Here is a 27,502-nt window from a genome sequence, read left to right on the forward strand (position 1 = left end):
TACTTTGGTCCCAGCTCTCTGCAGGTCATTCACTAGGTCCCCCGTGTGGTTCTGGGATTTTTGCTCACCGTTCTTGTAATCATTTTGACCACACGGGGTGAGATCTTGCGTGGAGCCCCAGATCGAGGGAGATTATCAGTGGTCTTGTATGTCTTCCATTTCCTAATAATTGCTCCCACAGTTGATTTCTTCAAACCAAGCTGCTTACCTATTGCAGATTCAGTCTTCCCAGCCTGGTGCAGGTCTACAATTTTGTTTCTGGTGTCCTTTGACAGCTCTTTGGTCTTGGCCATAGTGGAGTTTGGAGTGTGACTGTTTGAGGTTGTGGACAGGTGTCTTTTATACTGATAACAAGTTCAAACAGGTGCCATTAATACAGGTAACGAGTGGAGGACAGAGGAGCCTCTTAAAGAAGAAGTTACAGGTCTGTGAGAGCCAGAAATCTGTGAGAGCCTCAGTTTGTGTGTATATAGCATCCATAATTCCCCTGAATGTCCAGACAGTGTGAGGGTCCCTGCTCTGTGTGTTATCAGTGACTGTCTAGAATCAGAAAGGAGTACTCCATATTCAAGAAGGCAAAAAACAAGTCTTCTTGTACAAAAACACGTTTTAATTCAATACTGCAAAATTATAAAAAAGTTAGGCAACATTTGTTGTTCTCATTGTTTTAGTCACTATTGCATATCAATAACCATATTATCCACAGCATAAAAGCATTTTCTAAATGTCCATTGTTATCATTCACAGATAGCATTTATGAAAAGTGATATTTTTTACTTCTCTCTTACCCAGTCTGTAACAGACACACAAAGTCAAGCGCATCCACGTATATACACACACACATACACTGTCCTACACACATCAACAAAATACACCCCATAACATTCAGCAAACCCTGTTTCGACCCGCCTACCGATGTCTTGCACAGGCTCCAGTGTTTTCATGGAAGTGTCTGTGTGAGCTTTGTGTAGGTGCCTTCTTCAAAAAATGTCACAAACAAAGACACGCTCTTGGACTTGTTACATTGCTTTCTGACATTACACACTCCTTCGATTCTTCAGTATGTTTCTCACTGTGTCACATGAACAAACATTATTGATGAGGCTGTGAAAGCACTTTTTTCTGTTGACTAGTTTAGTTAAAGTTGAGTTATTAAAGAGAGTCTTCATGCTTCTCTGTGTTAAAGAAAGTCTTCAGTCTTCTCTGCACACTGGTGGCAGGTGGCTACCCTAACAGGGTGTCCAACAACAAGACTGCTGGGAGAGCTGAATGCCACACTACTGTATGATATGTAAAGGACAATTTCCTGTGAGGTCACTTCCTCTTTAACGGCGCGTTGTTGATTGATGGCTGGATGTAGCTGAGGCAACATGCTGGATGTGTCACGATGTGTGTGATGGTCAGGACCTCCAATCACATTTCCTTAACTGTGCTGTTTGAACCTAGTGAGAGAAAAACACATGTTGGGGGAGGTTCTCTTCTGCACTGTTGTACCAATCTAGTAAATGTGGAGGAGGAGTTAAGATGGAGTGTCGTCTTGTTAACATCCAAAAGCAGAAGTCGCGTCACAGGCTCTCTTTCCATTTCCCCTGAAAACCGGATGCAATCGTTTCCCTCCGACCCCACAGAGGGTGCTCCTGTCTCCTTAGGCCTGATTTCTGATTGGACAAAAGACTATTGTATGTTACCCCTTATCTTCTGACTGAGCTGGAAAGTTTGCGAGAGCAGAGAAGATTGCTTTCTGATTATATTATAACAGCACTGATTACTGAAAAGGCAAAAACTGAAAAACAAGTCTTTCCATTCTGTTTGTTGTCTCTAATGAATTTTGGACTTCTCTGATGAAGAGGAGTCATCTTCATCCCCTTCGGCTCTTATGCCACCTGAGTTAGTCTGACCCTGCCTCGCTCCATTCAAAAACGGATTCTACCATGTTCTATCTCCGCCCTCTTTCCCTCAACCGCCCAATCAGATGCTGCCGTATCTCCTCACAGCCAATCAAGAGCTGTTTCAGATGACTGACAGAGCCAGAGTGGGCGGGGCCTGATGGTTTACAGCGTCTCCCCTCAGAATAAGATGTCCAATAGCAGCGCGGGTAGGCACATGCATGTCCAGGAAGCACTCGGGGGTATTGGACGAGATTTAGGTTTTGTTGTTTTGAGTGAATGGCACTTGAACACCTTTCTGTCCGGTTGCTATGGACAAGAAATGGCAGAGGAGACGAGTCAGAAATACTTTTTGAAAAATGTACTGTACAAAGTGCATCAATCGTTTCATGCACGCTATTACATGTAAGTCAGACATTCAGAACTGTAACTCACCCAATCTGTACTTCTCTTTGGCCTCGGCCCGCTCCTTGGCATCAAAGTACCAGACAGTGATGGCATAGCTGTAACACACAAGATGATCTGATCAGACTGACAACAGAGATTCTCAGCTCACGAGCAAGAACAGACCAATTCAGTACAGTATAGTACAGCATTGGAAAGAATAGGAGAGGGTTAAGTCTGTGCTATATATGGTCAGTGGAGGGTTAAATCTGAGCTGCTTCTGGACAGTGGAGGGTTAAGTGAGGGTTATTGCCTCTCCTGTGGGGCTTCTCAGTGGGGTTGTGTTGTTTATTCCTGTCTCTCTCCCTCAAGCACGAGAGCTGCAATTGAACCGACGACTGCCCCCCTACCGCCCTCCTCCCTCCCTCTCGCCACCCCTGACCCGCTCCCAGTCAGGAAATACGTTCTTCCTGTCCTGAGCCCCACCTCACCCCCTAGATGTCAGACAGAGAGGAGAGTAGGAGAGGAGAGGACTAACAAATGAACTAGAATCAAGCTAATGACATGTCACATTTTTGTGGTGTACTTCTGACTAATGCGTTCCAAGATTCAGCACATAGATGAAAAAATCATGTGCATGATCACAACATCAGGCAGGAGTCTGAATAGGTTCTGATTGAGTTCATACTTCTCTCAACAGTGGATCATCAGCATGAGTGGATCTATAATTTGTGAAAGGGATACTTCGGGATTTTGGCAATGAAGCCCTTTATCTACTTCTCCAGAGTCAGATGAACTCGCAGATACCATTTTGATGTCTATGCGTGCAGTTTGAAGGAAGTTGCTAACTAGCGTTAGCGCATGCTAGTAGATGCCATAGACCCCCAGTCATTGCGCTAACGCTAGTTAGCATTGACTCGCGAAAACTACCTCTAACTTCCTTCATACTGGATGCAGAGACATAAAAATGGTATCCATGAGTTCATCTGACAAATCCAAAGTATCCCTTTCATAGAGCAGGTAAAAGCTTCCCCAACACCATTAGGAGCCTTTAGTGAACATATACTGTACTGTACAGTGTGTGAATGAGGTAAAGTGGATTAGAGGTTATAAGGGCTCAGCAGAGAGAAGAAGTGTGGGGGGGGTGAGTGGATGTGGTTATGTGGGTCTTTAAGTGTGCCTTTGTGCATACTACATACTTCATCACATAGTAAATCTCAGTTTGAATATACAGTACCAATGGGACATGTGTATGTTTGTTTAATTGTGTGTGTGTATGTGTGTGTGATTGAATACATTGCGTCTCAGTGAGCATGCAGTGACTTTGTAAGTGTACATACTGTATCACCTCTCTGACCCCAGTGTGAGTCTATCTCAGCATGCATTTGTGTGTGTGTGTGTGGAAAGAGGCTATACGGGCACGCCTGGTGCGCAAATTGATGACATATGTCACGCAGCTGAGAGTCGAGTGGATTTGGCAGTAAGGAGAGGGAAGTAGCTGGATAGTTTAGCCAATATGAGGCCAGGATGAGAGCTAAAGCATGGTTTTCACAGAAAATGTACAACTACGGCATTAACTTCTACAAAAAAACGAACAATTACTCCGATTTAAAAACGGAATGATTCTGAACACTCTCCCAAGTCACAACTTCGGCAGACAAGTTTCAAATTCTCACGGAAGCATAAATTAGCTAGCTGGGAAGGGCTCATCAGGATGACTGACGGAACTGACAAACAAATCCGTTCGTCTCCACTTGACTCTCAGCTGTGCGACATACGTCATCAATTTGGGCACCAAGCGTGTCCGTATATAGCCTCTCCTGTGTGTTTGTGTGCGTGGCTGCATGTATGGTCACTCACCGTGTAGCGTAGGCTGGCTTAACCTCGTGTGGGTTCCTGCGGTCGGACCAGAAGATGAGCAGACGGTCAAACAGCGGTTCTATGTTGGCCACCACACTCTTCCCCTCTGGATAGATCTGCAGCAGACCTCCTTGAACCTGACAACACGCACAAATAGGTTTCCTGTTAGATGCACAGTGTCTTATCCATAGCCTTGAGGTTAGAGAGTCTGGCGAGTAGCCGGAGGGTTGCCAAGGAAAATCTGGTGGGACAGTAAAGTACAGTATATCAGATGTATGAGACTCAATGTTCTATTGTACCTTGACATCCCAGTTCTTGTTGAGATAGTAAATGCAGGTGATGCAGCGGCCGTCACCGTTAGGGTTGTCCACGTGACGGATGTACCCCGTGCCGTTACCTGGGTAACAAGCCACCATAGCCTGAGGAGAGAAGACGGGGATGTTTAACAGTCGGTTACAGTAAGAACACAAACCTCTCCAGACTGCCCTTAAAGAGTGAATGCCCCTAAAAAACAACTAATCCCTTTGAAAACGGCATAGATATGAGTCAGAAACATTTATTCTAGTGTCAAAATTGACTACAAAGTGTAAATAGGATCATTTTGGTCATAAGGTCAGTCTCGTCTAAAACAGAGTTTGGGATCTCAGTGCTTCACAACGAGTAAATGAAGGTTGGGTTTGTATTACAATTATGTCAACAAATCACACCCCCTTTTGCCAAGCTCCACAGTGCAAATTGCCCCTCCGCCCACTTCGCTTCCCTTTATTGAATGGGGCTCGGTCGTTACATCGCCCCCCCAACCAACGCGTTCAAAGGATCACGGCCGTTTGAGACCGAAAAGCCCTATACATATTGACCAGCAGGATGTACAGGATGTTTCCAGCAGGATGTACAGCCAACAACTATGGTTTGCATGCCCTGCCAAAGGACCCTATATCATGCAGAATAGGTGGTTGGAGTTCGTTGGTTCTCAGTGGTGGTGAGTATAATGGCAGCTATACAATAGACTGCTGGTTATGTATCTGGTTATGTATATTTTGATCATCATTATCACCATCATCGCTAGCATAGCTGACTTTAGCTAGCTAGCTGACTTTAGCTAGCTAGCTACCTAACTAGCTAGCTAACGTTAACCTACCTCAATAAAACTCAGATTTGGCTTGGAAACACGGTAACATCATGATTGCGATCATCATGATTGTGATGTCGCCAGATTGACTTTAGATGCAGTATAACTTAAGCCAGCTAACTAAGATTGAAGCGACCACCGTATTCTAGCTAGCTAACATTAGCATTGCTAGCTAGCTATTTTTGATTAACTTTGCTAACAGTAATGGCAACATTGCCATCTCTCTAAAGTACATTTGTTGACATCTTATGGCAAAATTGTTTCCTACTTATTTACCTACTTAAGCAATGCCATCATATTTCCATGCCACTCTAAGTTAGTGTAATTTAGACTAAACAGTCACATTAGCCTCTGAAGTGCAACCCATGTCTAGGGCACAAATTAATATTGGATTCAGCTATGTTTGTACTAACTAGCTAACTCATGTCTGACTACAACAGTGTACTAACTAGCAGCAACAAACTTAAACCAACCCAGGGCCATGGCAAAACATGTCACAGCTGGTTGCATAGTGTAACAGTGTCACCGGTCTGAATCTAATCCAATCTGCAGTCAGTCAGTCTACATATGTAAAGCTTAGAATTAGCTTCCATAATGTTTATAATTGAGGGATGATGACAATTGTTGACCCTGTTTTTCTGTTAGACAAAGTGCACAGTTGGGTTCCAGACTGATCCCCTGGTCATGAACGGGTCCCGGAAGGAGCAAAGTTGGGTTTCATAACGTCCAGCAATATGATTGCAATGATAATTTCATTCACTGTTCACTTGCTATTTTCACAGCTTGTCAGGCAAGACCTAACAATAAAAGTGTGTAATGCGACACAAGTACCCTTGGGACACCCCCTCCATTGTTGCCAGTCTCCCTTGACTCAAATGAACAGCACATGCCATCATGAGGCCTAACTGAACAGTGACTATGTGTGTATGTGTTCACAGAAACATGTATGGAGCCAGCAAATGGAAACTTGCAAGATGATGTGATGAAGTCCAGACTGACAGATGGGCTTGATACTGATGTCTCTGAATGGAGAGAGACCTGGCACTCAGTATTAACATTTTACTAGACCATTTTTATGTATTGTCTTTTTTTATTATTGAATTGAATGGTATCAGTCAATATGGGGAGGAAGAAACCCTGTCTATTCCTGTTATATACGGGACTCCACACAGGACGGTATGACCACTATGACATGTTTGCCAAGGTAGCCCCATTACCACCAGACACAATGCTGATTGGCACAGTATCTGTATCAACTGGGAATGACAATGAAAGATGAAAGGTGCACATTTTTATACAGTATTAGCAGAACTCTGCTTCTATGGTATTATGTAAAGGACTGTTTATTCTACATCAGTGGTCACAAACCGGTCGATCTTCAAAGCATTCCTAGTCGATCACTAACATTTCTGTAGAAAAGCCAACAACAACGGCTTGCGCTACTTTTTTTGTATTCGTGTTGCGCTGTTGGCGGTTGGTGCACTTGATTCAGAAGCCCTGCGCACTGGATAGGCAAAGTGTTTCCATTTGGAACCATTTCATTTGTCTGAAAAGACATGCTCTGCCTACCCTGCGGACCGGGAGATCTGTGGCTAAATCGAGTGTGCCTACTGCGCTGGCCAATCGGATAGCCTACATCACCGTGCCAACAGCTTCCGCGACCCCAGCAAAGTTTGTTACTAGCCTACGTGAGATTTCATGACTTTAAAACCATGACCAGAGAGAGACTGCCAAAGAATACAGCAAAGAGCTGCTGTTTTTATGAGTGAGTTCATGTCTAAGTTTTTATTCAGCACTGTCAACACTGTTTTTATTCAACACTATTACAAAACATAAAACGAGCTTCTCCCTACTTCCACTAACGCTGCAGCTGCAATGAAATGAGTAGCCAAGTGTATAGATAGCCCTGCGTTATTATTATTATTATTATTATTATTAGCTCAATGTGTCTATTTTAATAGCAAGGAATATTTCACTTTCTGTGGTCATAGGAAAAACATGAATTTGTGCATGAGGCAGATGAGATCTCCTACTTCCGAATTCAGTGCAACTTCAAATGGTTTGAACGGTCATCCAACACGGAATTTCAAGTCGGAAACTCAGGCATCTTTTCTAGAGCTCTGACTTTCTGACCTGAAGATCACTGATGTCATGATTTGACCTCATTTTTTCCCAGAGTTCCCAGTTGTCTTGAAAGCACCATGACCATCAGATGCAGGTACCATCAGTCTAGTAAAATAAAAAAGCAAATTTTAGCAAATTATTTCAATTTATGCTCAGCTGTGCCTCGCAAGTGCTACACCAACTGATCAATTTTATTATCAAAGCTCGAGTTTTGAAATATAATATAATAATATAATATAATCTGAGAAGAACAATATCGGCAGGCATATAGCCAATATGCTGTGATAATGTACACTGCTCAAAAAAATAAAGGGAACACTAAAATAACACATCCTAGATCTGAATGAATGAAATAATCTTATTAAATACTTTTTTCTTTACATAGTTGAATGTGCTGACAACAAAATCACACAAAAATTATCAATGGAAATCAAATGTATCAACCCATGGAGGTCTGGATTTGGAGTCACACTCAAAATTAAAGTGGAAAACCACACTACAGGCTGATCCAACTTTGATGTAATGTCCTTAAAACAAGTCAAAATGAGGCTCAGTAGTGTGTGTGGCCTCCACGTGCCTGTATGACCTCCCTACAACGCCTGGGCATGCTCCTGATGAGGTGGCGGATGGTCTCCTGAGGGATCTCCTCCCAGACCTGGACTAAAGGATCCGCCAACTCCTGGACTGTCTGTGGTGCAACGTGGCGTTGGTGGATGGAGCGAGACATGATGTCCCAGATGTGCTCAATTGGATTCAGGTCTGGGGAATGGGCGGGCCAGTCCATAGCATCAATGCCTTCCTCTTGCAGGAACTGCTGACACACTCCAGCCACATGAGGTCTAGCATTGTCTTGCATTAGGAGGAACCCAGGGCCAACCGCACCAGCATATGGTCTCACAAGGGGTCTGAGGATCTCATCTCGGTACCTAATGGCAGTCAGGCTACCTCTGGCGAGCACATGGAGGGCTGTGCGGCCCCCCAAAGAAATGCCACCCCACACCATGACTGACCCACCGCCAAACCGGTCATGCTGGAGGATGTTGCAGGCAGCAGAACGTTCTCCACGGCGTCTCCAGACTCTGTCACGTCTGTCACATGTGCTCAGTGTAAACCTGCTTTCATCTGTGAAGAGCACAGGGCGCCAGTGGCGAATTTGCCAATCTTAGTGTTCTCTGGCAAATGCCAAACGTCCCTGCACGGTGTTGGGCTGTAAGCACAACCCCCCACCTGTGGACGTCGGGCCCTCATACCACCCTCATGGAGTCTGTTTCTGACCGTTTGAGCAGACACATGCACATTTGTGGCCTGCTGGAGGTCATTTTGCAGGGCTCTGGCAGTGCTCCTCCTGCTCCTCCTTGCACAAAGGCGGAGGTAGCAGTCCTGCTGCTGGGTTGTTGCCCTCCTACGGCCTCCTCCACGTCTCCTGAAATACTGGCCTGTCTCCTGGTAGCGCCTCCATGCTCTGGACACTACGCTGACAGACACAGCAAACCTTCTTGCCACAGCTCGCATTGATGTGCCATCCTGGATGAGCTGCACTACCTGAGCCACTTGTGTGGGTTGTAGACTCCGTCTCATGCTACCACTAGAGTGAAAGAACCGCCAGCATTCAAAAGTGACCAAAACATCAGCCAAGAAGCATAGGAACTGAGAAGTGGTCTGTGGTCACCACCTGCAGAACCACTCCTTTATTGGGGGTGTCTTGCTAATTGCCTATAATTTCCACCTGTTGTCTATTCCATCTGCACAACAGCATGTGACATTTATTGTCAATCAGTGTTGCTTCCTAAGTGGACAGTTTGATTTCACAGAAGTGTGATTGACTTGGAGTTACATTGTGTTGTTTAAGTGTTCCCTTAATTTTTTTGAGCAGTGTATTAAGCCTACTGCACAAATCTAATTCCTACAGAACTGTTTTTATTAGGTTAATGTTAAATTAATGTTTAAATAAGTCAGAGCGGTAGATCTTGGCTTGCTTTTTGACTGCGAAAGTGATCTTGACTCAGAAAAGGTTGGCGACCACTGTTCTACATGGACCTGTTACTACATTTGAAAATTATCAAAACACAGTTCAGAATATCTTATGTAGTTATTGAACTCAACCTGCAGGAGATTTGTTTGTTGTGATTGAGTGGGGGGAAACAGCTGCAGGCAAGTTTCTGACAGAATAGAGCCCCACAGTGGAGGTGTCATAATACCCATAAAACCTGGCGGTCAAACAGGGAAATGGTTCCAATCGTTTTTCCACCATTCATTTTTCCCATAGGGGATTTTAGAAACACTTAAATTAAGGTCTGTGTTTCGTGTAGGCTTATCCTGGCGTGATGTTTTGTTAACCATGTAAATCTCTCTCGGACAAGGTGACTTTTATCAGTATATTCGTCTCTATTTACTCTCAGAATCGAAAATGCAAATTAGCATAAAAGTAGACATCATGCAAAACTACAAATCCCTGCAAGCTCCTGCACGTCATCTCTAGCTGACACTTTTGCTAACAGGTAGTGTCAATTTAAAACGCACAAGATGATGGGGATTTTTTAGTGGACTATGAGATAAAATGGAGTTAATCACAAACATATAGTTCGAATTCTCTGTTGCTAGGCAATAACTTAATTGGTTCATTTCACTGTGTGTGTGTGAGAAGTGGGGATCTGACCTAGGGTCGAATTGCTCGCTCTTACCTAATCCAGGGCTGTCCTACCTTATCAGAGACTGAAACCAGACTGTTGCCTAATGCAGCTCTCCTCAAACAAAGTACAAAGAGTGCGCCAGAGTTGAAAAGAGTTTAGACTAATCATGAGTAATTACAGCATGACAGGAGGGAAGAGAGGAGTGGGGTTTTGTGTACGTTTGAGAGATTGAGTGTGGACCTGTCATGTCCAAGAATCAATCTTCAGGTCAAGCCAGGGTGAGCCGGAGTTTAAAACTGAACATTATTGTTTTTGCATGACAAGTGTGTGATTGTAATAATATTGTTTCTAAACTGAATGACAGTCAAATTTAGCCGCTATCATAGACTAATGTAACAGTGTTGCTTCCGTCCCTCTCCTCGCCCCTACCTGGGCTTGAACCAGGGACCCTCTGCACACATCGACAACAGTCACCCTCGAAGCACCGTTACCCGTCGCTCCACAAAAGCCGCGGCCCTTGCAGAGCAAGGGAAACAACTACTTCAAGGTCTCAGAGCGAGTGACGTCACCGATTGAAATGTTACTAGCGCGCACCGCTAACTAGCTAGCCATTTCACACCGGTTACACTCACCCCCCTTTTGACCTCCTCCTTTTCCGCAGCAACCAGTGATCCGGGTCAACAGCATCAATGTAACAGTGTTGCTTCCGTCCCTCTCCTCGCCCCTACCTGGGCTCGAACCAGGGACCCTCTGCACACATCGACAACAGTCACCCTCGAAGCACCGTTACCCGTCGCTCCACAAAAGCCGCGGCCCTTGCAGAGCAAGGGAAACAACTACTTCAAGGTCTCAGAGCGAGTGACGTCACCGATTGAAATGTTACTAGCGCGCACCGCTAACTAGCTAGCCATTTCACACCGGTTACACTAAGGAAGTGGGCGGAGTGGTAGAGAGAGGGAAACTGAAGATAATGGTAGGGGAACCCAAGAGGGAGGGACTTTGAGCTAGGAGGTATGTGAATGTGACTATATAGACGGGGAGTGGAGAGAGAGAGGGGAGGTGCTCTGCAGACCATCTCGGCTCACGTTACTCTGTGTAATAAAGTCTATCTTAATTTTACAAAAACTCTGGAAGAACATTGATTTTTAATAAAGTATAGTGATAATTTTCCACAACAAAGACAGTTCACAGAATTGTCAATTTAAATAAATGTTGCCAATTTATTAATTGCTACATTAGCTAACATTAGGGTTAGGGTTAATCTAGAGATTCTTACCTTTGCCTCAATTCGGCAGTCTCGTCAAGATCATCATGGCATTTGCAGTTCTTTATGATAGCCACATTAGCAGCTAATTAGCATTTCATTTTGGGGGGGGTAAATACAGGCGAATATATTGATAAAAGTCACCTTGTCCGAGAGAGATTTACACGGTTATCAAATCGTCACACCAGGATAAGCCTACACAAAACACAGCCCTTATTTTAAGTGTTTCTAAAATCTCCTATGGGAAAAATGAATGGTGGACAAACAATTGGAACCATTTCCCTGTTTGACCGCTAGGTTTTATGGGTATTATGACTCCTACTGTGGTACTCTATGGTGTGTTTTGGTGGTGGCAAGGACACACCCAAGAAACACCCACATCAAACCACACCCCCAAGCCACTCACGTTTGGCTTCTGTCATGGCCGCCAGCATTTCTTGAGGAGCAAGCAAAAAAACTAAGCCAAATCAGAAGGGGCAGTTCACCTTTAAGACATGTTATAAAACCCCAATCCAGACACTCCCTCCCTCCCCCCTGAGGCAACTGGAACACTACTGCATTGGGAGGTAGGTTGGCAGGCAGAGAAATAGCCTGGTCTTGGGAGCTGGGACACTTCCATCCTCCTCACCAGGGACCAAGCACTGTTTACCCTACATATGGGCTCTGAGATAGCACCAGGTGAGTGAAGCAAGGTGGCAGAGAGATAGAGAGAGTAAGGGCCTCCCTGTAACCAACTTTGGGGCTTCCATTTAACCTGTCATTGTAGGACTACATGGGGGGGTTAGGGTTTTGTTTGGCTACTAACTTGACGGTTGTTCTGTAACAAGGGTTTTGTGTCGTGGCCCCTTTTCAGGTAAGAGGCTTTAGGCGGTGAGCAGTAGAAGTGGTATGGCTCTGCTGTGTGTACGGTTACTTAACCCCTTCACTGGTGTTTGTGGGGATGAAATTCCACTCCATGGGGCACCATATAGGTTACTGTACTCACTCACAGTCACATGATTCTGTATAGAGACAGTCAATGTCCCAATGATTTCTCTGTCTCTTAAACACTTGTGTAGGCCCACTACAATTCTAACCTGCATTATGGGACACACATTACTATGAACTCTGACTGTTCTAAGAAATGTATTATGGAGAAAGAAATGGGCTATCGTCTTCACAAGACGGTACTCCAAAGCTCTAACTAGCTGGTCCTGTGGAGGACAGGACAGTGAGCATGTAACTACTCAGCTAATGTTTCAACCTCACCTGTACTGTACTGGACTGGAGACAGTCCCCTGAGTATCAATAGAGTAACAATGGTCCCTGGCTGGCATTTCCCCTGCTAGGCAAGGCTGTGTTAAAGACTAGCCCATGTGCTTCTCTAAGGATGTGTGTGTCTGAATGGGCTGGGAGTACACATTCCTCCACTGCACGCAACTATGTGAAAAGGTCACTAACACCACGTATCACATAGGCTGCGTTTACACAGGCAGCCCAATTCCGATCTTTTTTTCACTAATTGCTCTTTTGACCAATCAGATCAGCTCTGAAAAAGATCTGATGTGATTGGTCAAAAGACTCATTAGTGGAAAAAAGGTCAGAATTGGGCTGCCTGTGTAAACGTAGCCATATGATGCATGACCTTGCTCAATACTAATCCTAATAATAATACTGCGTAACAAAGGCTCTGATCCAAAACCTCTAGAACACCAAGGGGTGGTTTCCCGGACACAGATTAAGCCTAATCCTGGACTAACTAGCATTTTCAAAAGATTCTCCATTGAGCTTGGTCTAGTCTTAATCTGTGTCCCTGGAACTTCCCCCAAGTCTTAGTCAGCTCTACAGAAACAGAAACACACAAAGGTCAGAATACGGCGTATCTATAGACACACCTCCGCCACACCTTCATTTATTCAATCTCCACCCAAAATGAATAGCAGGTGAATAGCACGCTATTCTCATGCTTAAATTCAAGGTCAGAATATGCATAGAGAAGTGCATAAAAATGGAATTACGTTCCGGGCCCCTAGCCTTTGTATCTCTGCTGGGGAAATTGTTTGGGTCAGGTTGGGTGTGTGTGTGTGTGTGTGTGTGTGTAGACGTGTTTAACTATTCTTGTAGCAACCAGAAGAACAAAAATGTCACCAATTGGGGACATTTTGTTAGTCCCCACGAGGTCAAATGCAATTTCTAGGGGGTTTAGGGTTAAGGTTAAAATGAGTGTTAGAATGACGTTAAGCATTAGGAGCTAGGGTTAGTTTTAGGGTTAGGTTTAGGGTTAAGGTTAGGTTTTTGGGTTTAGGTTAGGGTAAGAGTACAGGTTAGGTTTAGGGGTTAGGGAAAATAGGATTTTCAATGGGACTGAATTGTTTGTCCCCACAAGGTTAGCTGTACAAGACTGTTGCCAACCCCATTCCACTGAGCCTGTACCATATCATCAGTGGGTGGAACCTTTTACCCACCAATCAGGTAAGAGGCTTTAGGCGGTGAGCAGTAGAAGTGGTATGGCTCTGCTGTGTGTACGGTTACTTATCCCCTTCACTGGTGTTCGTGGGGATGAAATTCCACTCCATGGGGCACCATATAGGTTACTGTACTCACTCACAGTCACATGATTCTGTATAGAGACAGTCAATGTCCCAATGATTTCTCTGTCTCTTAAACACTTGTGTAGGCCCACTACAATTCTAACCTGTATTACGGGTCACACATTACTATGAACTCTGACTGTTCTAAGAAATGTATTATGGAGAAAGAAATGGGCTATCGTCTTCACAAGACGGTACTCCAAAGCTCTAACTAGCTGGTCCTGTGGAGGATAGGACAGTGAGCATGTAACTACTCAGCTAATGTTTCAACCTCACCTGCACTGTACTGGACTGGAGACAGTCCCCTGAGTATCAATAGAGTAACAATGGTCTCTGGCTGGCATTTCCCCTGCTAGGCAAGGCTGTGTTAAAGACTAGCCCATGTGCTTCTCTAAGGATGTGTGTGTCTGAACGGGCTGGGAGTACAGATTCCTCCACTGCACGCAACTATGTGAAAAGGTCACTAACACCACGTATCACATAGCCTGCGTTTACACAGGCAGCCCAATTCCGATCTTTTTTTCACTAATTGCTCTTTTGACCAATCAGATCAGCTCTGAAAAAGATCTGATGTGATTGGTCAAAAGACTCATTAGTGGAAAAAAGGTCAGAATTGGGCTGCCTGTGTAAACGTAGCCATATGATGCATGACCTTGCTCAATACTAATCCTAATAATAATACTGCGTAACAAAGGCTCTGATCCAAAACCTCTAGAACACCAAGGGGTGGTTTCCCGGACACAGATTAAGCCTAATCCTGGACTAACTAGCATTTTCAAAAGATTCTCCATTGAGCTTGCTTTTTAGTCCAGGTCTAGTCTTAATCTGTGTCAATGGAACTTCCCCCAAGTCTTAGTCAACTCTACAGAAACAGAAACACACCAAGGTCAGAATACGGCGTATCTATAGACACACCTCTGCCACACCTTCATTTATTCAATCTCCACCCAGAATGAATAGCAGGTGAATAGCACGCTATTCTCATGCTTAAATTCAAGGTCAGAATATGCATAGAGAAGTGCATAAAAATGGAATTACGTTCCGGGCCCCTAGCCATTGTATCTCTGCTGGGGAAATTGTTTGGGTCAGGTTGGGTGTGTGTGTGTGTGGACGTGTTTAACTATTCTTGTGGGGACCAGAATAACAAAAATGTGACTAACTGGGGACATTTTGTTAGTCCCCACGAGGTCAAATGCTATTTCTAGGGGGTTTAGGGTTAAGGTTAGAATTAGTGTTAGGGTTAGAATTACATTAAGGGTTAGGAGCTAGGGTTCGTTTTATGGTTAGGTTTAGGGTTAAGGTTAGGTTTTTGGGTTAAGGTTAGGGTTAGGGTAAGAGTACAGGTTAGGGAGAATAGGATTTTCAATGGGACTGAATTGTGTGTCCCCACAAGGTTAGCTGTACAAGACTGTGTGTGTGTGTGTGTGTGTGTGTGTATACAGGTCAGTATTTATCAGACCCTAGAGAGTAGAGTACACCTCATCCCCTCACCGACTCTAAACAACAACCTTCGTTTTACTCTGCCCTTTCTCTCTTCCTCTGCCTCTCTTTTCTCACTCTCCCACTGTCTTTTCTCACTCTTCCACTGTCTTTTCTCACTCTTCCACTGTCTTTTCTCACTCTTCCACTCTCTTTTCTCACTCTTCCACTCTCCTTTCTCTTTCACCTAGTCTTCCCTTCTTCTCTTAATAATGATGTAATGATCTCTTCTTCTTTTCTCTCGGTCTTTCCCTTCCCTCTCCTCTGTCCCTCCATAGCTCCTTCTCCTTTCTCTGTCCTCCCCTCTCCCAGCCCATCACAGAGTACTAGGGGGAGGAGTAAACACTGGTGAAGAGCAGAGGGCTGAGTCCCTCTTTCACTCCAGCTAGGCTACACAGGTATTGGCTCCGTTATCAGCAAGCCGTGAGGAGTGAGCAGGGAGAGAACATAGTATCATTCAGTGTCACCCCTGAAGTGGCAAGCCCAGAAGCTTCAATACAAAGTGACGACAAAGTCCTTCATGTTCAAATCCACTGAATCCATTACAGTGCCGGTCAGCCTTGCATACTGACTGGTGAAAAGCAGCGCTGTCAAATACACACCTCAATAATCATATTCGACATAGAACAGTGACAGGAAACCAAAATGTCACCCAAATACGCCCATTTGTAGTCAAACCATCAAATCAGGTTCAGTCTCATTATGGAAGAATGATACAGGCCAAAGTACAAGTGTTCCCTTCTGTCTGTGTGACTCTCTGGCAAGCCTGCCGGCCACCATTGTCTCGCCTCATTACCGCGCGACACTCACATGCTGTGTGTGTTCATTAACCTCTGACTCCAGCTCCAGCCCCAGGCCGCTGGTCTTTACCCACACACACACACACACACACCAGGGCCAGAGCTCATCTGAAGTCCCTCCAGGAGTCAGAGGACAGACACATTACTGTAATCCAGATGTGATTGACTGTACTGGGGCTGTAGAACGTGGCTACATAATTCAACTGATAACATTGTTGTATATAACACACAGGACATGGACTGTATGTAAGACTTTATTAAGGATTTGGCAAGGGAACATGTACAGTATTAACAGTACAGTAGTTTTTTAAGAACACTCAATCTTATGTATTGGTTACTCTAATCTTATGTATTGTTTTTGTGTGTGTGTTGGTGGGGGGGGTGAGGCTTACAGTGGGCCAGGCTGCTTCTGGGAGATGTGATGTCATCAGCACCATGGGTGGTGGTGTTGCATTCTGGGAAAGAATGACCTTTTTGCCTTGCACCTGACTTTCACTGTGGCAGAGCTCTTTATCTGGGATTGAGATGGAAATCACACAGTCTCCATTCACACTGCTCTGTTGCTAAGCAATCAGTGTCAGGGCACAGATAAATGATGGTGAACATTTATATGTTGTCAAGCGCTTCCAGCGGGCTTCCAGAATGTTTTAGTCGCTAATAGTCGCATCCTCTAACCTCACTCATTACCCTCACAAAAATGTCTACGGAACAAAAGGGAAAAGCACTATAGAGGTAGATATACAGCCAAAATATGTTTGACGCTTGCACTGACCCTGGTGTTGAAGATTGCAGCCCACTGTATGTATTAGTGTGTAGTATTTTATAAGTGGTCTTTCTTGGCCACAATTAACATGTACCGTGCCACAGCACAGCCCTAGCCTGGAGGACATACACACACACACACACGCACACACACACACACACACACACATACGTGGATGCACACACACACACACACACACACACACAAAGCTGAAAACAAAGCTATTATACACCAGCGTTCACATAGAGATGAGACAGTTCTAAACCAGAGCTAGTTCAGTTCTAAGCCAGTAGTCAACCAGAACTGTGAGAGTCAGTCTCAAAAGCCGCTGCCGGCATCCCAGTCAAAACAGCATCCCAGTCGCTCACCTCTCCTGTTGCTCCCAGCCCCGAGTCAGTCAAACAGCATGACAACAGCGTGACCCGACGTGTTGCAATCATATTAGCCTTCTTCAATCTCTCTTCAATCTCTCAGCATCTCCATGCCAATCTAATGGGCACCACTGGCACCAGCATTAATCCCTAACAGCGTTGCCTCCTGTCTCATGTCTCTGCCCGCATGCCTGCCTGCCAAGATGAAGGCCAGAGAGAGAGAGAATAGGCGGTTCCTGGAAAGGAGGAAAATAAAGGGCCGAGCACGCAGGTATAGCATACTGCCAGCAGATAAGAGGCATGGAGGACAGAGGTAGGAGGGAGACAAGGCTGAACAAATACAGGGCCTGATGCTGACGAGACAGACACACAGACAGACAGGAGAGAGGGGAGGGCATCAGGGTAGTGCTAGGCTAACTAGCTAGCACTGGGATAGGTTGGTGTATACTGGGCTGGGATGGGCTGGGGATTTGCCAGGCTGAGCTTAGCTGAAGTGGGCCTGTGTGGGTTATACTGGACTGGGCTGAGGTGAGCTGTGCTATGCTGGCAAATTCTGTGCCAATCAGACAGTGATGAATGTGTTGGACTGAGGTGAACTCTGTGCGCTCAGCTGGCCTGTGTATTTCCTGATGAGTCAGTAAGGCTGAGCTAAGGACAGACGGAGCCTCATTAGGTTCTATGGCTCTCTGTGGACCTGCAGTAAGCTGTCTGTCTCGGGCCTGACTAACCAGCTGAGCTGACACTGACATAAGTTCATGAAGTAATGCGCCATGCCTGTCTGTGAATTATTGGGGGAAAAATAGGAGTGCACTGTTACAGGTTTATTTCTAGTGATATAAACTTTATTGGATATTCAACCATTAGCCTAAATCAAATTATATTTCCTCTCTAATCTTATATCCATCTTCTCACAGTTTCCATACTAAAATCAACTCTGATCACTTTCCCTCTGCTGCCGCTGAGTGTCAAGTATCAAGCAGAAAAAACGGATCAGCCTTTATGAGTCATGCCTGGTGATGGACCCCATCTTGCCTGAGTCACACTAACCACAGGGCTGAGGGTGTGGGTGTGTGTGTGTGTGTGTGTGTGTGTGTGTGTGTGTGTGTGTGTGTGTGTCTGCGCGCGCTCCCCCATTTCCAGTAACCTGACAAAGCAGTCCTTTATACTATGTACACTCCCTATTTAATGTTCATACACTGAGTTGGTAGAGCATGGCGCTTGCAATGCCAGGGTTGTGGGTTCGTTTCCCACGGGGGGCCTGTATGAAAATGTATGCACTCACTAACTGTAAGTCACTCTGGATGAGAGCGTCTGCTAAATGACTAAAATGTAAATGTCTCCCCTGCCCTGTAAATCAGAACATCACACTACCCACCAGAGTGACTCTGTATACAAACGCAACCAAGCCAGCCTACTGTCAGCAACATCTGAGACCACACACACGCGCAAACAAACACAATGTAAACACACAGGCATTCACACACTGCGACACAAACAGTGACACACTGAATGTCAAACCCAAGATCGAGTGCAATTGGCCAGTGCGCTCTGTATGTGAGAATCACTTGTAAGGTGGGTGGGTGGGTGGGCATGTGTGCATAAGTAGAGATGTGTGAATGTTTAGCATAGGACACCAAACCGCAGTCCAGACTGCTCTCAGAGTCAGTATGAGTCCTTAACCCCTGCTGTACAATGCTCCAAAACAAGATGAGATCACAAGAACCAGGCCCTTCCAAAGCCTACTCTCCCTGGACAAACAACAAGCACTAAAATCCCATTGGAGGCCACCCAGAGAAAAGTGAATTCTCTTTAAAACTATTTTGCATTCAAGTGCAATGGTTACATTATCATTCAGCCTTCTGTAAACTGAATGGGTAAGGTCAGGAAGTGAGAGCAGTGTGATCCTCTCAGTACCTTAAAGCCTATATGATGCTCTCATCATTTGTTTTAGATATCTCTTTGTCTTAGCAGCTAGCTTGATCCTGCATCGTGTGTGTGTGTGCTAGGCGAAATGCTAGTTGCTAGCGTGTCCCTGGCTGCTCCTGTGTGCAGCAGCACGGCTGGCTCTCTGGGAGGGGCATCTGAGGGCACGCTGCACCAGACACTCATTATGATACGGCTGCTGCATCGCGCGCTGCCTATCCCTCTATACCACCTCTCATCTCACTCCTCCTCCGAAACCACATCCATCTCCCCCTACCTAATATATCGTCCTCTTCCTTCTCTTTTCCACATCTCCTACTCTCTCTCCACCACTCTTTCTCTGCCTCTTTTCTTGTGATATACTGCCGCTGCTGTGTTGTGCTTGGAGACAGCTAGAGTTGATTTGTGTTTGCCGAGGGTGCATTGGGTTTAGCTCTAGCTGGTGCTACGCTGGCATTATTCTGGGCACACACACACACACACACACTGCAGTGCTACGCTCTGTATGGCCCTGTTACCAAGGAAACGGAGGGGAAATAGTTTGGCAGACAAGCTAGAGTGGGGCTGATAAGACGCAGGAGAAAGGGAGTGGGAGAGAGGTCAGAAAGAGAGAAGGGGGGGGGGGAAAGAGGGAACAACGAGAAAGAAGGACAAGGGAAAGAATAGACAACAATAATGAGAAACCATAGTGGGGGACATAGTATTTACTGAACCATATAGACAGTAGGCTATTACAGATCGGAGCTACGTACAGATCGACATAGGAAAGGGAAAGCAAGTTTCAGGTTGGGGGTGGGGGTAAATGTATATAGCTTTTGTTGTGATTTTGTTGTGATTTAAAAACCAATAAATAAAAAGTATTAAATCTACAATATATAACTGTTTAGGAGACCTGACTAAATTCACATAGAAATGTGAGTTATAGATCTGTCATTCTCATTGAAAGAAGTGGTAGATATGTTCTATGTGCGCTATTTCTATGCTTCCCTTTCTTAAGTTTAGTTTCTGCTTCTTTTACTTTCGGTTTTGTACACCAGCTTCAAACAGCTGAAAATACAATATTCTGGGTTATTGAAAATATACTTCACAGCGGTTTAGATGGTACAATGATGCTCCACACTATACAGTATATTGCTTGTTTTGTCACAAACTATTTCTGCATATTGTACCTTAAAAAAAAAAAAAAGAGTAGAGAGCATAGAACTGCTGGTACAATGACCTTGTAATTTAGCAGCACACCTCCCTCCCTTTCTGTTTCTCTAAACTTTGCCTCGCCCACTCCCACCCCCTCAATTCATACCTGACTCATTGCTACTGTTCTATCAACTTCCACTACACTATTTAACAGACAGCAAGGACATTCTTTCTGTTCAAGATGGCATACTATGCCAAGGCTAGAGGAGGGGAGTTGGGTATGGAACATAGGGGCAGTGACATTGGCTTGTGGCTCAACTAACCCATTTCCCATCAGCTGCCTGCCACACTCATTGAGCAGAGCAAGCATAACCTTTGACCTAGAAGCAGAATAGTCAGTTCCATGACAGAGGAGCAAAGCGCTGATGTCTGGGAGAGTGACGTCTTTGTTCAAACACATGGTGTCTGGGTATCACACAAAGTACGTCACTGTAGGGGCAAGGTGCATCTCTTTACTTCTCCGACTGGGTCACCTCATAGCTGTGGTTTGATAATGAAATCGGTCCAGCCAGAGGGGTTCTCTGTTCATTGCGCAGACAGGAATAAATATCTCTCCGGGAAGCAGAAGGACGGAGGTGTGTGTTTCATGATTAATGACTCATGGTGTAATTGTAGTAACATACAGAAACTCAGGTCCTTTTGTTCACCCAACCTAGAATACCTCATAATCAAATGCTGACCGTATCATCTCCCAAGAGAATTTTCCTCTGTTATAGCCACGGCCGTATATATCCCCCCTCAAGCCGATACCACGATGGCCCTCAAAGAACTTCACTGGACTTCATGCATACTGGAAACCACATATCCTGCGGCTGCATTTATTGTAGCTGGGGATTTTAACAAAGCAAATTTGAGGACTAGGCTGCCGAAGTTCTATCAACATATCGACCGTAAAACACTGGACCACTGTTATTCAAACTTCCGTTATGCTTACAAGGCCCTTCCCCGCCCTCCTTTCGGCAAATCTGACCACGACTCCATTTTGCTATAGGCAGGAACTCAAACAGGAAGTACCCGTGCTAAGGACTATCCAACGCTGGTCTGACCAATCGGAATCCATGCTTCAGGATTGTTTTGATCACGCGGACTGGGATATGTTCCGGGTAGCTTGCGAAAATAATTTAGACGAATACACTGATACGGTAACTGAGTTTATCAGGAAGTGTATGGGAGATGTCGTACCCACTGTGACTATTAAAACCTACCCTAACCAGAAACCGTGGATAGATGGCAGCATTCGCGCAAAACTGAAAGCGCGAACTACCGCATTTAACCATGGCAAGTTGACTGGGAATATGGCAGAATAAAAACAGTGTCGTTATTCCCTCCACAAGGCAATCAAACAGGCAAAACGTCAGTATAGGGACAAAGTGGAGTCGCAGTTCAACGGCTCAGACACGAGACGTATGTGTCAGGGTCTACAGACAATCACGGATTACAAGAGGAAAACCAGCCACGTAGCCGAGAACGATGTCTTGCTTCTGGACAAGCTAAACACCTTCTTCGCCTGCTTTGAGGATAACACAGTGCCACCAACGCGACCCGCTACCAAGGACTGTGGGCTCTCCTTCTCCGTGGCCGACATGAGTAAAACATTTAAACGTGTTAACACTCGCAAGGCTGCTGCCCAGACTGCATCCCTAGCTGCGTCCTCAGAGCATGCGCAGACCAGCTGGCTGGTGTGTTTACGGGCATATTCAATCTCTCCCTATCCCAGTCTGCTGTCCCCACATGCTTCAAGATGGCCACCATTGTTCCTGTACACAAGAAAGCAAAAGGTAACTGAACTAAACAACTATCGCCCCGTAGCACTCACCTCTGTCATCATGAAGTGCTTTGAGAGACTAGTCAAGGATCATATCACCTCCACCTTACCTGTCACCCACTTCAATTTGCTTACCGCCCCAATAGATCCACAGACGATGCAATCGCCATCACTCTGCACACTGCCCTATCCCATCTGGACAAGATGAATACCTATGTAAGAATGCTGTTCATTGACTATAGCTCAGCATTCAACACCATAGTACCCTCCAAGCTCATCATTAAGCTCAATGTGGCGTAACAGAGTCTAGACAGTTCTGCAATGGCTAACACCACTGATAAGAGGCAGACCCTGGGGTTATGGTGCAGTAGTGAACAACTGAGATAATATGTTAATACAACATAGTCACTACGTAGCAGATTATATCAAAGCGACTTTCAGAATAATGTATTGCGGCCTATGCAGGACTCAAACCATGCTCTATTCTAGTTGAACCAAGGTCTAGATAGGTCTGAACCCTGCTTTGGGAGAGGGCTGAGTGGGCTGAGAAACTGCTTCAGGGTGGGGTGGAAACCTGGGGGAATGCAGTGAGAGTGGGTGAGCCCAATGTAGGACCGTGACATAACCTGGCTCAAATATCCAGACCTGCGTCACTAAGCAAGGTCACTGACAGCTTACAGCACTGCAGCCAACTAGGCTCTGTACGGGCTAGCAGGGATGGGGCAAAATCAACTACCGCTCTTTGGTCATCAGGGTTGGAGTCAATTCGAATTGAAGTCAGTCAATTCAGGAAGTAAACTGAAATTCCAATTCAATGATTGAAAGGGGCTTTTTATTTTCAGTGAATTCTCAACAAACCTAAAAGGAGAAACTATTAATTTCAAACGTTTCCTTTTGTCTTTTTTGGTTGTTTCTTTACTTCCTGAATTGACTGACTTCAATTCGAATTGACCACAACCATGTTGGTCATGTCTGGCTATTGTCTAAGCTTGTAACAATCATATTCTCAAACACACAAAGACGGAAACGATCCAAACAAACGCATACATACATACATACATAGCCATACAAATAGCTACAATAGGCTAGGCAAGCAAACAGTCAAACATACACAGCCATCCAAACAGACACCAACTAACCAAACAAACACACACACACTCTTACCAAACCAGCCACAAGAATGCCTTGTTTGTGTACGGTGAGAGATATAGATTGAAAGAGTTGTCTTCAAAGCTAATGAAACACTGATCTCAGACCAGATAGCTCCAGAAGGTTGTCTTGCTGCCAGCGGTATGAGAACATTGGCATAAACAGTGGCATGACAATAGTGGCATACTGGCACACACAGTGGCATGGGAGAAGTCAGGGGCATACAAGACAGCTATGGCCTCACTTACCTGGGGGTGTGGCCCTATCACATTGAATCAGACAGGGAGCGGAACAGACGGGATTAGGTACCCACCCTTTATCAGTGATATGATAGTGCCAGCTCAACATCACAATAGATTATTTCATAAAAATGGGACTCCACAGCTAATCACCCCCTATCTATAGCGTATAATTATATCAACGTTGATGTTGGTACTAATCCTTTCTATTTCAGTCAGCCTCCCCTCCTCACCCCTCATCCTCCTCTCAGCACGATATGACCATTGATGACATTGAGTCCCCAGCTCACACTGTTCCCTTCCACAATTCTCTATTTCTCTCTTCCCTAGCTTCTCCCCCATCTCCCCTCATCTTGGTGCTCCCATTGATGACGCCATCCTTTCCTGTCCCCAAACCCACCACCTCTACCTCGGTCCTCCCCCCACCCTCCCCTTGTTCACTCACCTTGGTGCGCCCGTTGATGACACAGTCCCCCAGCTGCCCGTTGGCAGCGCTGTGCATCACGGCCTCGTCGATGTGTGCCATCAGCGTGGCGATGCCCTCGCACCCCGGCTCGTGCCCCTCCACCCAGGCGATCTGGTCTCCACGGATACTCCGCGAAGGGATGCTCCTCTGGCTGACCAGCTGACCCCCGCGGAACTTCCCGCTGCGGTTCAGACTCTCCACCTCGCCCATCACCGACTCACCCAGCCGTGGCCCCAGGAAACTGTCCTTCACACAGATACCATAGGATTTCATACAGGGCACGATGAACTGCTGGGCGATACGCTCCGCCGACCAGCCCGCCCCGGCCTGTAACTGTAGAGACGGGATCCTGTTGGCCTCTACTGGGGACATCTGGTCTGGAATGGCCCCGGGGCTCAGCAGCGCCACCTTGTGAACATTGTGGTGCAGCTTGTTGTTGTGAGGGGCTGGCAAAGGGGGATGAGGGGTGGCGCTGTGTTTGTGGTAGCTATGGTTATTGTTGATGCTGTTGTCGCCGTTAGCAGCAACCGGGACCGCCTTGCCTGGTTTGGAGGGCTCCGTTTTGTGAACGTCGCTCTCCGCCACTAGTCTCCGTTTGCAGTCCGGGGTTATCGACTCTCCTGGTCCGTAGGCCATCATACCAAGAGATCCTAAACCTGACCCTGTTGACAAGCCACACCCTTTGGGCGTCTCTGAACCCATGTCCAGGTTCTCCCCGCCTCTCCGCTTCTGATGGTGCAGCTGTTTGACCCGTGGGTCACCATTGGCCCTCTTCACTAGAAGAGCGCATTTCTCATGTTGTGTTCTGTCCCCGTTCTCCACGACGCGTGCTCTGTTGCCGAGGGGTTGCGCAAGGCCATTCGGTGCCTCCCCCACCCCCTTCACTTGCGGAGGACAACCATTGGGAGTTTGCGCCAAAACCCCACTGTGGCTGCCCTCAATGGTTGCGGACTGAGACACGATCCCGCCGTTATAGAATGGCAGCCCAGTATTCGGCTGCTTCTTTAAAACCGTGATTCCGGAAGAGCTTGCTTTGGAAGCCAGACCTGACAGTAACTCCGCGGCCGTGGCTATCCCAACCGGCGCCGTGCCCGGGCAGTATCTATTTAGTCCATTTAGTCCATTTAGTCCCATGTTGGTCTGGAAAGGGTGAAGCTCAGCAGCTCCGAATATGTGTTCACCGTTTGTCACTCTCTCATGCGAGGCTGAAAAACTGTGGTGTCCGTGGGAAGAGCTTGGATTTAAAAGGTCCGTGTGTTCCAAGCTCTCCATTTCATCTCGTCTAGTGCTGGATGTGCACGTAGCCCACGTCCTTGCCTCATTTTTTACGAGAGCCACTGTGCGAGAGCGAGTGTGCAGTACAACTGCCGAGGCTGCGAGAGAGGAGCGGTGCCACAGCTTTGGAAAGTTTCATATTAAAAAGTCTCCTTGTCTCCGTTTTTCTTTCATTCGTGTTTTTTCTTGAAATGGTTCGACATTTGTCTTCTATTGAAATGTTTTCTGATATTCAAAAGCTTGAGATGTTTCTAAAACAAAATGATACAATAATTACTTGACTGTGATTACGGTTATAGCCTACAATAAGTAGGCTAATCGTATCGCCTACAGGCTTGGGACGAAATACTCAAACTAAACATAAAGCAGCCTAATTTTCACCCTAGGTTATTCATATTCCTTACATTAAGAAACCTGTAAATTGCTAATTTAATTGTAGGCCTAATATCTTATGTAGCGTCGCCTACATTTTATTGACAAACTTCAAATATGTCGAAATTGCTTTAAATATTATTATATTATATTCTAATAATATATTATATTCAGACATTGGGCTATATTGGCTCGGGTAGTTAAATAGTAATTGATTTGTTACAGCAGTTCAAACCTAAAATATCAAAGCAAGGGTAGTTTACAAAAGGGGTTGTGTAAAGCGTCTTCATTTTTATGAAATATATTTCAGGCAATATCAACACATTAAAGTCATAATACGGATATATGCAAGAATAATTCCCCACTTCGCGAAGCAGGGGTAAACACACTGTGAGAGCAGCTACTCTGAAGAACACATGCCACTCCAACTTGTTATTCATTCGCATTACTTACAGTTTAGCCAGTATGCATAGCCTATAATTTAGAATTATAACCTACAAGTGTTTGTATTCCTTCCAAGATACAAATAGCCTATACTGGATTATTTTGGAGTGAGTTTTGCTATGACTTTGAAATAAATTCAACAAAGTACATAATAATAGTAGCCCGGGCAAAATATAGCCCTCTAAATGTCAGCTGATTGTACACTTACCTATATGTAACGCAAAGCTCCAGAAGCCTACGTGACCGGCTGAGGGTACGTCTGTTATTTCCGGGATTGTCTTGCTGATGTTCCAGACGATTTTCTTTATGTTTAGCCAATAAATATCCAGATATGTCCCACCACCCGGGGTTAAATTTGGGAACAGATGCTTGTCCTGGGGCGGGAACTACCGCTTCTGCCGCGGGAGGCACGGTAGGTCCCCCTCAATCACCAAAAAGTACGCTCCATTTCTCCACCGTGTCTCTCCGCTGGTAACTCCCCCAGCATCTCTCTCTATCGCGCCCTCCCTCTCTCCGCATGCTCGCCCTCTCCTGTCCATGAACGATCCTGTCAGTTACACGTGCACATGAACACGTCATTCAGAACAGTTCAGTTCAGATCAGAGCGCAGAGCCGCGCGTGTGCACATTTGTTGATATTCTTTGCTAGTTAGCGAGTTATTAGCCCATTTATAGATAAGTATAGGTCAGCAAAGGGGTAGCTTACATTGTCTAATTCTCTGTATGGTAATAATAATTAATTTTATTTTGTAAAGTAGTTTCTTGCATCATACAACACAATACAATGCAATTTACAGTCACCTATTTGGCCCATGGTGTTACAGACCAAGTAAAAAATCATTAATTAATGTCAAGCCCTTTATAATGTAAAAACGTTTTTAAAAGTCTCATGCAATGTAGGCCTGCATTGAACACCACATATAGGCTACTGTAGGCTATATCATAGAAATCAAAAGCTTTTTCCATGTGAACATTTTATGGGATTTGCTCCATTGGTTTTGTTGGTAGGCCTACATTATGCTCAAATAGCGACAATAGCCTATTGGCTACTGTCTAAAACTTGAAGGGTACAGCCTCAGTGTTCACACAAAATTCTCACAAGGTTCAAGTTTCTGCTCACAAGACCAAAAATGTGCTCAGTGCCACCAAAAATTTGAGGGAACATTGCTGGACAGATGTTGCTCTTCGGTTTTGTGATGAAGCAAACGTATGTGTAGTTGAATTTATTCCACCACTGTGTGACTGTTGTCTTTTTATTTTCACAGCCTTATCGTGGTGTATAAACTAATGGGTTATAGACCAAACAACCCAAATATCACAACATATGTTGTAATATGGCTTTTTTACTGGCCTGGCTTGGCTTCCCCAGTGATTTTACCCACGCACTGCTACTGAAGGGAAAACCTCTGTGATACA

At 45.3% G+C, this 27,502-nt stretch overlaps 1 protein-coding gene across 1 annotated transcript; it reads right to left on the minus strand.

The window, feature by feature from the left end:
* Positions 1–589: 589 nt before the first annotated feature.
* LOC121562103 lies at positions 590–26,613 on the minus strand. Its single transcript, XM_045212570.1, has 6 exons — positions 26,296–26,613; positions 23,976–25,522; positions 4,430–4,549; positions 4,131–4,267; positions 2,322–2,389; positions 590–2,195 (listed from the first exon to the last, which is right to left on the minus strand). The coding sequence occupies exons 2-6, from the start codon at positions 25,266–25,268 to the stop codon at positions 2,143–2,145; spliced, it is 1,671 nt and encodes a 556-aa protein (XP_045068505.1). The 5' UTR covers positions 25,269–25,522; positions 26,296–26,613; the 3' UTR covers positions 590–2,142.
* Between the last annotated feature and the right edge of the window lie 889 nt (positions 26,614–27,502).

The sequence above is a fragment of the Coregonus clupeaformis genome, chromosome 5, assembly GCF_020615455.1.
Source record: "Coregonus clupeaformis isolate EN_2021a chromosome 5, ASM2061545v1, whole genome shotgun sequence".
Taxonomy (NCBI): domain Eukaryota; kingdom Metazoa; phylum Chordata; class Actinopteri; order Salmoniformes; family Salmonidae; genus Coregonus; species Coregonus clupeaformis.